Genomic DNA, 11,797 nt, shown 5'->3' on the forward strand with positions numbered 1-11,797 from the left:
TAGTTTTGGGAAACTTTCAGAAGCTTCCGACTAGGTTCTTTCCGCCGGTTTGTTTTTTCGTTTTCTCTGCCATGTTTTTCTTTGTTTTTTTTCTTTTGGACTCTATTTTTATTTTTTCACTATTTGCGATTTCTTTTTTATTAAAATCGTGGAAATTTTCAAATGCATGAATTATTTTCCAAATCCTTGATTTTTAAATTTCCTATACATTTTTAAAAGCACAAAATTCCATTAAAACTGTGTTTTTTCAAATTCACAAACTTTAAAAAAATTATGAACTAAATTTATAGACTTTTTTCAAATCCGTAAACAAATTTAAATATTTTTTTGACGAAAAGACGGCGCTAGAGCCGCATTCAAAGTTAGAAGACCCATCTTTTTTTCCCGGGAAAGCTGACCAATAGCAATAGAAAACGAGCAAAAAAAGAGATTAATGAGCGAGCATACATGCAAACAAGGCGTGCGGGCACATGAGTTGGCTCATGGGCGAGACGCTGGGTGTGGCCCGAACACACCCCTTTTGCGCTATAGGAACGAGAGTTGTCAATATCACTTTCTCGTAGTAGGTTTCTATTAGTGCCCCAACTCGCTCCACCTTTGGCCCCTTCTTCATCTCTGCTCTTAGACTTGCTTCCTCTTTATCTGGTATTTAATGTGCGTTCTATGGCCGGTCGAACGACAATGTATATTCGTTTGAGCAATTAAATGGAAAGGGGATGTCCGGTTGGAAGAAAAGAAAGCATTACGTGGCGACACGTAGGCTACCATGTAGGTGCATGGGTTCACTGGTTTCGACTACCATTCAACACTTTTTTCAGGCTAGTGCACAAAACAGAATTAAACGGTCCCAAATTAATTACTCCCAAAAGAGAAAACAATCATGTTCAATCAATTTCATATAAATATTTCCAACCAAGACCCGAGAAGTAAATGCCAGAGACCAACATAATTAAATGTTTGGCATATATAGCTACAGAGCACAACACCACATTATTTCTTTGAAAGAAAAACGACGGCAATTAAACATCTCGCGACTCCTCCTTGCTTGCCTCAACCTTTGCACACATGTTGGGTGCACACAACTCATCGATCATCTCCTCCACTGCTTTCCAAGACGACCCCCTCGCCAATATGGACTCCATAGCCAGCACCGATAACTCGGCAACATTCTTTGCCGCTTCGGTTCCGGCCTCTCCGAGCATAAGCTCCCTGACCACTCGCGATATTTCTTCGCTCGTGACCGGACCCCGCATCGTTCTATCACTCGTGTGGACCCTAACCGCGATCTTGAGCTCGTGGACTGCAAACACCGCGTTGAGAGGTTGATCGGCCTGCATGGGCCAAGCTGCGAGTGGCACAGCAGCCGCGACGCTCTCCAGCACCGAGTTCCACCCGCAGTGACTCAGAAACCCTCTCACGCTCTGGTGCTGCAAAATCCCCAATTGGTCCACCCACTCCCTCACCACTAAGCCTCTGCCCTTGGTACGCTCCTCGAAGCCTGCACCGAGATGGACATTCTCCGGCCTCACGGCCCATATGAAATCTACCTCGGCCCGCTCCAGCCCGTCTGCGACTTCCTTGAGCTGCACCTCTGGAATCGCGGCCAGCGTCCCGAACGCGACGTACAGCACTCCCCGGCCGGCGGCTGCCTTCTCGTCCAGCCACTCCATCCATGATGGCCGGGCGCCGGCGGCACCCGGCGAAGAAGACGCGGGCTGGGAGAGGCAGAGCGGGCCGACGGCCCAGGCCCTGGGCCTATAGTGGTTGTTCCAGAACTCCATGTACGGTTTCTCTAGGCCTTGGAAGGTGTTGACGATCAGGCCATGGCTCTCCTCTATGGCCTTGGCCAGCTTGCCGTGCAGCTCCATCATCGGCGCAGCCGACGACGGGTCGCCCAAGGGCGCCATCAGGTCCTCCAGCGTGAGCTTGATGTGCGGGAACTCAGGCACCGTGAACGTCGCCGGATTGCCGTCGCCGTCGACGCCGGCGTGCAGCAGCGCCGGGACCGGATCGTGGCTGACGCGCAGCTCCCGCATGACCTGTGCGAACGCCGAGATGCCTAAGAAGGACGCCTTCGGGACGCCGAGCGTGGCCGCCGACGCGTTCGTCCAGTACAGGAACGCGTCGGCGACCAGGAGGCTGGCCGGAGGCTCCATGGCGGCGAGCGACGCCTCGAGCTGTGGCTGGAGCAACGACGCGGCGTGCGCGAAGGCGGCTAAGGAGGCCATGGACGTGAGCGCCTCGGCGCTCTCCACCGCAGGCGGGATTCCCGAGACGCCGGCGGGGAACGCGAGCTCGACGACGGCCGTGTCGTCGGCGCCGGACAGTCGCTCGCGGACGAAGGCGGCGTTGCCATGGGTTGTGAGGAAGGTCACGGTGGCGAGGCGGCGACGACGGAGGTGGTGGGCAAGCTGGATGAGCGGGATGGTGTGGCCCTTGGCCATGAAGGGGAAGATTGCTATGTGAGGGAGGACATGGGATTCTCTAGAGGAAGAAGCAAAAGCCATCGCAGTGGAGTGGAGGAGGAGGATGCAACGCGCGCTAGCTAGTCGATCACATAGGTTTTCTGCGTGTGATTGATTTGATGGTTAGCAGAAAGCGCAATTTATAGGCCGGGATGGCAAATATATACGTAGTAGTATAAACTTTCGTCAAGGCTGCTCAATCATGGAGCTGGATTAGATATCCATTAACCAAGTATACCAAAGAAGTGAGAGTGAAGAGATGTAAGAGGCATCAATCTTTTGTTCTCAATTTGTTTAGAATGGCTGCATTGCACTGATGGCCAGTGCTTAAATAAATATGAGATTAGTCGTTTGTATATCGGGCGGGTAGAATATATTCGCATGATGGGAACACAAAGCTATCGCATCAGCTTCCACAGAAAGTCATGGAAAACTAATGGATGTGGGGGAGGGGACACAGGGAGCAGCTTTTGTCATCTTGAAGATACCAATCTAATAAGCATGTAGAGAGCTGTATTATGGAAATAGTGCACTAGTCCAGTGATCATCCAAAATTGTAGAAACCCTAGCGTATATTATGGGTAGAATATATTCGGATGTTGGGGAAAGATATCGCATCAGCTTCCAAATAAAGTCATGGAAAATGGATTTGGGGGGGACACATGGAACATCTTTTGTCATCTTGAAGATACCAATCTAAGCATGTAGAGAGTTGTATTATGGAAATAGTGCATTAGTCCAGTGATCACCCAAAATAATACAAACTAGTAATATATGGCAGACGACCAAAACCCTAGCCACAGCCCCATCTACTCCCGTTGTCGCCATTGTTGGGCCGTGTCACTGGGTAAAGCCTGTGTGGTGGCGACATCATTGAGGAGGTCCTGATGGGGGGCGACCTACTTGTGGAGGAGTTGGAAGATTGCCGCGGGAATGTGAAAAAGATGTGTGTTCGAGTTGCGGTCTTCCTTAGGCAGTGCTCCACCACTAGTAGAAAACAAGGCTTTGGTCCAGGGCAATATTCACATTAGTCCCGGTTCCATCACGAACCGGGACTAATGTGAGCATTGGTCCCGGTTCGTGCGGCTAAGGCATTAGTCCCGGTTCACCTGAGACCTTTAGTCCCGGTTTAAGACACGAACCGAGGCTAAAGGGTGCGATGCCCTTTAGTCCCGGTTCGTGCCTCAAACCGAGACTAAAGATTAGACCTTTAGTCCAGGTTTGAGACACGAACCGGTACTAATGGGGTTGAGACCTTTAGTCCCGGTTCGTGCCACAAACCGGTACTAAAGGTCCCATTTTCAAACTGTGAATTGTTGTTGGGAAATGATGGAAATGTCAAAAAAATAAAAGAAAATAAGTTTCCCATGTGATATGTGGTCTAGTTGTTAGGAAAATTTGCAAATGTGAATTTCGACTTTATTTGCAAAATCTCTCTGGAAATTTGTAAAATGGACATAACTTTTGCATACGAATTCGGATGAAAAAGTTTTTTATATGAAAAATCATCTACTCGAAAAGTTACATCCGAATTTAACTGGGGGAACCCCGTTAAACATTTTCAAAATCCTCAAAAACCTAACAGAAAAAAAGCGGGGCTTTTAAGATCTGGAGGCAAAAAAATTCAAACTTACTAGTTTCAAGAAGTATTAGTGTTACTAAATAATTATTCAAGAATATTAGTGCTACTAAATAATTATTTCAGTTTTTTAGAATTTTGGTCAAATCTAGTCAAACTATGGTCAAACTGTGGTCAAACAATGGTCAAACTAATTATTCAAGAAATATTACTGTTACTAAATATTAGTGTTATTTTTTAGAACAATAGTTTCAAACTCAAACAGTGAAATGTGTGACTTCATGCTCAAGCTAAATTCCTGAGGTTAATAGGATTGACATCTTACTATTGCCAGGAAAACAACAAGTGCAGACTTGGAAACGAGGGAGAATAGAACCCAAAAGTTAAGTGTGCTCAGGCTGGAGTAGTGAGAGGATGGGTGACCGGAAAGTTATATGACGAGGGGTGATTAGAGGTTAAATTGAGCAGTGATGAGGGGTGAGGGGTGATTAGAGATGAGAGGTTAAAATAATTCAGAAATTTGAAAATAAAAACAATTCCAAAAAAAAAATTCAATTTTTTTTTAAAAAAAATCATAAAATTTCCTTTAGTACAGCATCTAACCGGGACTAAAGGTGGACCTCCAGGCAGCGGCCACGTGGAGAGCCTTTAGTCCCGGAACCGGGACTAAAGGGAGAGGCTTTAGTAACGACCCTTTAGTCCCGGTTCCAGAACCGGGACTAAAGACCCTTATAAACCGGGACTAAAAGCCCTTTTTCTACTAGTGCACGGTGGCGTTTGCGATCCAGCACAACGATCTTCAACGGGGACCCGGCCTGAGGGAGTCGATGCATGGTTCTATATTGCATCCAGCTCGACATCAGACCCGGGCATGTCGTGCAGCATCATGGGTGACTTTTTTTGACTATTCAAGAATTCGTCCGATTAATCAGTTAACGAGCCAGTTAATCGCTACTTGCAGCGTGACCGAATCAAATAGCACTTATTCATCGCATTAACTTGTGAGGCCGATAAATTGGCCTGCCAGACCGACTAATCAGTTGTTAGGCCGATTAATCGCTACGGGCCCATAAAATTCCGGGCAAACAAAGCCCAAAGTTTTGCCTCGTAACCCCACCCATCCCCCTCTCGCTCCTCAATAGCTATGGTTCGACCAAACAATAGAATACTTTGGTATATTACATAGCTGAGAACATGAAAGTATGGTATAATACATAAAAAACTAGATATATGTTGGCAAGTTCCTATTTAATCTACCGATTAAAGGTGTACAGATTAATCCAGTTAATAGGCCGATTCACCAATAAGTCACTACTCCCAAGCCGACCGAGCAGCTACCAGTTACTGTTTTCCTGAACAATGCTTTTTTCAGGTAGTCTTTAGGGAGTTTCCGAGTTTGGTTTGGGGCGGCAAAGCGGCAGTGTTGTTTCAGTGTAGGAATAATAATCTCCCACTCTTTCCCCTTTCTATTGTTGTGCTTATCGCTGGAGGGGGCATGTGGAGCTGTGACTCCGGCAGGGGCGTGTGGAGCTGTGTCGCTAATAGCAATAGGTCATACAATTATTTTGAAGGAACCAATAGGTCGTGCATAATTTAATATGGTCTATCTAGGACATATCCAGATGTGGCTTAGTTATTGCACATCTAAGTGACTCAATTAAACTAGAAAAAAAGAAAAAAAGACAAAAGAAAATGCTTGCATGAATCTTAGCGTAAATCAATGACATATGACTTATGCTAGAAGGGTTGGGCGCGCCTTGCTGTGCCATTGATGTTGTCGGGTATCTTACAAAAAAATACTCGCTTTGTTTCAAAATACAAAGTGTATTGCTTTTTTGAAAAGTCAAACCTTTTTAAGTTTGATCAAATTTGTAGATAAATATATCAAAATCCATAATATCAAATCAGTATAATTAGAATCATCATGAAATAAATTTCTACTCCCTCTGTCCAAAATACTTGTTGGAGAAATGGAGAAAAATGGATGTATCTAGAACTAAAATACGTCTAGATACATCCATTTCTCCGACAAGTATTTTCGGACGGAGTGAGTATATTTTTTGTTCAATATTGTGGATGTCGATATTTTTGGCTCACTTTCCAAAAAACTAATACCGCTTTTATTTTCAAATTGATGGAATATTTAGCTCGGTAGGGCGGGGAGATGATGGAGTGCTTTTTTATAACACGGTGATTTGATGGGCCTTTCGCGGTGTGATTCTGTCTTGTCTGGTAATAAACCCATATTTATGTGGGGAAATTTCTGCCTCAGTAACTACATGTACTATATAGGCCCTATAGTATCAGATGTGGCGTTTCTTTTTTCTAGGTGGTGGGAGGGTGCGCGAGATTGATAGGTTTCTGTAGGCCGGTTGATGCTGATTGAATGCCTCATTGGCCCGATCAAAATCGTAAATCAAATCTAAAACTGAATACCTTAATCGAATGAAAGAGCTTCAAAATTAGGAAATATCGTGAATTAAAATAATTGAACGGGAGAGCACCTCGAGAAATTGTTGACCCGATCAAAATCGAGTGACCCAATTATAAATTGAAGACATCAATTAATTGTGAGGTCTTAAAAATTAGGAGAAGCATAATGTATAGTATAAAATAAATGAATGGGGGAGCTTTGAGAAATTGTTGACCCGGTCAAAATCTTGTGACCTAATTTCAATTTGAGACCTCAATTGGTTGTGAGGCCTTACAAATTAGTAAGCTTAGTATTGTTGACCCGGCCAAAATTAGGCTAAACAATTTGTAAATTGAAGACATCAATTGGAGAGATTTGAGAAATTGTTAACCCGGTCAAAATCGGGTGACCCAATTTCAATTGGAGACCTCGATTAAATGTGAGAGCTCCTTACAATTAGGGAGGTTTGTGTTATAGAGGATAACTCACTTTTATCTATTTACAGCAATTCGAAAACTTACCGGGCAACTTCCTGATATTTTTAGGAAGCAATCTCGGTGTGATTTACATGCCTATCTTGTAATCTATGGAACAGTCATGGTAATATAAATCACACCATAATATAAAAGGCAGTAAAACAGGCATGTAATCACGGTGTTTCAGGAAGTAATCATAGTAGTATAAATCACGGCGACAACTGCCTATTTCTCCATTCTACGGAGCAATCAGGGTAATATGCTTCAGTTCTCATGTTTTCAGTGGACCCGGGATAATGACGCATCTGAACCAGGCCTAAGCACAGTGTATATGGAAGCGAACAGTGCACTAACAAGCGTGTCGTCACTTGGATCTGACCCCACAATGAAGACGATCACACTCTAGATGGAGCGAAGCAAGTCTATAGTCTATAAGAAACATATTACATGAACTCAGAAAGCACTGTACCAATATCGCCTTCAAGGAAACAATTTTGCAGTAGATAAGATGGTGTATGAATGGATGAAGCATGGAAATGAACTTATGTTGTGCTAGAACAAATTAGTTTTGCGATGGTAACACTGTTGTAGTGGATGGAAGCAAAAATTCTTGTGTTGAAAAATAATAAAGAAGATACTTGGACTCAAAATTTCCCATGTGGGGTTCATGGATGCAAAGTTCTGTTACATGGAAGCAAAGTTTTTGGAACTAAATTTTTGTTAGGTCTAACCAACATTTAATTGTAATGGAAGCAAATTGTCTCGCTAGTGGATGCAACTTTTTGTTGCCTTGGACACGAAATAAAATGTTAAACAAGATATATGTTTTCTCAAGATCAAATGAAATTTGATGTGACTCCACCTCCCTCCTTTCCTGCCCGCTGCCGGGCAAAGCCCGGTCGTCGTCGGCGTCGGCGGGACCTCTCCTCCCTGCAACGGCCGGACCTGGCGCGGGCGGCGTTCGACGGCGCGTTGGCGGCGGGGCGCACCAGCGAGGACTTTGGGGCGACGGCAGGAGCTGCACCGTGCGCTCGTGACCCCCCCTGGTGGTCGCGTGGGGGCCGTTCGGGGCACTCCTGTGGTGGCCGGTGGTCGGTTTGTTTCAAATCTGCCCGCCGGTGCCTCGGGCGGCGGCCTCAATCGGTGGCACGGGGTGCGGCCTGCCTGGCGGGCGGCACCCACACGTGTAGATGGGGGGCTTTCCACGGCTACGTGGGTGGCGTGCAGGCGGTGGCGCTACGGCGGCTCCTCGATGGCCGACCGGAGTTTCATGAAAGGCGTTGTCTCCGACTCGGTCTACTCCTGTTCGTGCTGGCTATGGTAGCGACTACGGTCGACGCCAATACTGCCTGGATGGATCTGGCGGGTGGGCATGATCAGGGGGAAACTCCAGGCCGGCGTGGCGGCCGCACCAAAGTCGACGCCCTCGGCGCCGATTCCCTTCCTGGAGGCTTCGGTGTGGATCATACGCCTCCCACATCTGCCAAGAGCGCAGGCGAAAGCCTCTGTTTCTCTGTTTGAGCAACGATGGCACTTTAGTGTCGTGTTCCTTCCTGAAGGCGTCGGGCGGGGACTGCTCAGAGTGGTGGAGTTGTTGGTAGTTCGGAGCCGACGCGAGATGGCATGTAGGTGGAGCGGTGTGGCATCAACCGTATCGTCGCCGATGGGTCTCGGCGGCATGGCGCAGTGGAGACTCGGCATCTGATGCGCGGAGATGGACTTGCGCAGGAGAAGGAAGCTGTCTGGCATCATGGTGGCCTTGATGGCAGAGAGGCCTTGCAAGGTCGGTGCATCGGTTCTGCTTTGAAGATGAACCGATGGAAGATGGAGGTGATGGCCCTTGCAGCGTGCGGTGCTCACTGGGAGTGTGCCAGACCGATGTGGGACCCAATCCAGGTAGTGGCTTGGATGGGACACCCGGTTTTAGATGTTAGCCTTTGGTGCGATGTCTGTTTGGTATTAGACCCGGACATTCGGCACACCTTTATCAAGGGGATAGGAGTAGCAACAACGTTGCCAAGATGGTGGCTTAAGCTTTATTGATGTATCACCTTGTATGGTCTTTGTGAATAATTGATAATATGGCTACATGCATCGTCCAGATGGCCGGGGGTACATCCTCTTTTTTCAAAAAAAAAAATTTAACCAAATTTTACTGGTATTTGAAAAATGTTCAATAAAGTTTTCAAAATAAAGAAGCATGAAGTTTTACTAGCATTTGGTGAGAAATTCTGGACGATGAGAGTAGTAGCAAGATGGTTTTTCATGCGTGTGTTTCGAAAGTAGTTACGGCTGGAACATAATAAAAGCATTCTGTTCCCAAGGAAGGAAAAAGGAACCATCACTGGGACCATGCACACGTAGCTGTTAGGATGCACCAGCCCAACGCTTCGATTCAGAAATTGTGCTTCAATCCAGAAATCACGCGGGGGAGCTGCCTGATCTGACGACCAGCGTGCACTTGATCGGGTGGCTTTGGACTGGTCTGACGCGAAGCCAAGCATCAGTAGTCTGATGCCTATTACTAGTAGGCATAATGCGATCAATGCTAAGGCATGAATTTTGCCTTTGTATAAAGATAAAAGTAATTGTTACATCTACAAGCATGGTAATCATGCATGAAACCTGCTTAATTACTCGGAGTACGAACATTGCCTTCCACTGAAGGATATGCCATGAAGATGTTGTGTATTTTTGTCCACCAATCATCATTTGGTGTGAACCCTTTTGGCAGCTCCACGGTCACTTTGTTAAGCATTGGTGCACAACTAAATATCAGTTTTAAGAAATCAAACTCATGATCCACCCCTTTGAATTGTATGATATCCAGCTTCTCAAGATTGGTCAGGGAGATAGTCTGGGCTCTCCAGTTCTTAGGCTCATCACAAGGACAATCGGGTGGACATCCATCTTTCCTCTGAAATAAATGTGACATACACCAATGTGTTATACATTTTCGATCGTAGCTAAAGAACGTGCCTAGCTAGAACCTTTGAGTTGATATGCAATATTTTTTTTCAACTATAAAAACATTGATAAATTACCTCAAATCTCTGTAGGATGACCTTAAGACTTCGTGTCGCAGTACAAAATCGATGCATCCCAAGGAGCTGCAACAGAAATGCTCCAAACACATGTCCTGGTGTTTCGAGATGTACCTCCAAACCAGAGAAGTTGGCAAACATATGCTTCTCTATCTCTGCCGCAAATGCGAGCTCTGCGTCTCGATAGTTACGTTGATACTGCTAAAACAATTTTCGGAAAGGACATTATAGTCAGCAAAGTAAATTTAGTAGGAGATCGAGGGGGATATATATACCATGGCAATCATGTGTAGGCACAAGATATGGACGGGAGGGAGAACCCCCTGTCCATTGCTCTCCTTGGTCTGTAATCTCACTCCGGAGAGGCCCCAAAGACCAAGCCCAACCCTGACGCTGGAATAGAAGCACCGCCACGAGACATTCTCCACATTCGGTGCCAGAACAGAGACACTGAGGTCGCCGCTGTTGCGGAAGAACACAGTCAATTGCTTCAGCGTGGGGGCCTCTACATCCACACGTCTCGTTGATGCGCCGGCGATATCGTTCTCCACGAAGAACTCCTGCAGCGACGCCGAGCGAACGGTGATAACTTCGCCCTGGAGGTAAGCGCGATGCACACTGAGCACACGTAGGCGCGGGCAGAGAGGAACCACAACGGCGAGATGGACAAGGCAACCGGAGATCGATAGACTCTCGAGCGTGGGGAACTCGGACTGTGGGTTGGGGAAGCAGATGAACCGTGCGTCCAGCTCGATGGAGGTGGCACAGCGGAAGCAGCTGGACAGGTCCACGTCGACGTACGAGTTCTCTAGTTCGTGCGGGTGGCTGAAGCGGAACGCCGCCGGCGAGAGCCTCCCGGCGGCGCGGAGCAACATGGAGACCTGGTTGCTGGGATGTAGAAGGGGCTGTAATCGGTAACTCCGTCTTCTTGCTCGGGCACCGGCCCATGTAGGGCCGCCGTCGACAGGCAGCTTGTTCTGTGGTTCAGGGATGTGGATGTCGAGGAGGGAGAGGGGCACGCCACTAGGTCCGAGCGAGGAGAGAGCCGCTAGGAGCGGGCCGGGCGTGACGTCGCGGAAGATGAGCTCGGGGAGGCGGGTCCAGAGGCCGCGCCACCGGCGGGAGAGGATGCTGGTGCGTGCGGCGGCGCGGGTGCAGCCGAGGCGGACGAGGACCTGGAGAAGCAGGTCCGTCGGGAGGGCGCTGATGAGGTCGGCTCCTCCGCCTCCTAGCTCCGAAGGTGTGCCATGACGGCGTGCTCTGTCCTCGTCCATGGAACACCCCCTGGAATCTGGATGCAGTGCGGGGGAGGAAGATGAAAGGGAAGTGAAGAAGCTGGGGCGGCCGATCAAGGCGAGAAGACTGGAATTGGAGTTGTGAAGGTTAATTAAATTTAGAGGACGAAAAACCCAACGCGCGCGGGAGAAGAAATCTATGCCTAGAAGAATGACCAAGTACGTTTGACGATTGTGTTGAGGCCGCCGGCCATGACACCTTCTGACTGCCTAATGGACTTTTTATCTTCTAATGTATGCTTAAGGAGCTCTTAGTTAATTAATTATTATACACACTTGGCAGCAAACGATGCCAACATCTTAGCATCTTGTTTCCTTCACTGGCTAACCACGGACAAAGTTCTAGAGGCGGCCATCTTGGAGCTTTCACCGCATATATTTTTTCTGAAAAGGAAGGTTTTTTATTTTCTTGTATCTATAGCAACTAAGCCAACTATCTCGAAGCTATATGCATCACATTTTTTTTCTTCTGAAAAGGAGGATATATAACCCCGCGGCCTATGCATTAAGTGATGCACAAAATCA

General features: G+C 47.2%; 1 protein-coding gene across 1 annotated transcript; it reads right to left on the reverse strand.

The window, feature by feature from the left end:
• Positions 1–869: 869 nt before the first annotated feature.
• On the reverse strand, positions 870–2,653 carry LOC119292170 (UDP-glycosyltransferase 90A1-like). Its single transcript, XM_037571002.1, has one exon. The coding sequence runs from the start codon at positions 2,505–2,507 to the stop codon at positions 1,020–1,022; it is 1,488 nt and encodes a 495-aa protein (XP_037426899.1). The 5' UTR covers positions 2,508–2,653; the 3' UTR covers positions 870–1,019.
• Between the last annotated feature and the right edge of the window lie 9,144 nt (positions 2,654–11,797).

Source organism: Triticum dicoccoides, chromosome 4B (assembly GCF_002162155.2).
Source record: "Triticum dicoccoides isolate Atlit2015 ecotype Zavitan chromosome 4B, WEW_v2.0, whole genome shotgun sequence".
Classification (NCBI taxonomy): Eukaryota; Viridiplantae; Streptophyta; class Magnoliopsida; order Poales; family Poaceae; genus Triticum; species Triticum dicoccoides.

Excerpts from the sequence above, each read along its gene's own strand:
- LOC119292170 (XM_037571002.1), bottom strand. The coding sequence starts at position 2,507 with ATGGCTTTTGCTTCTTCCTCTAGAGAATCCCATGTCCTCCCTCACATA.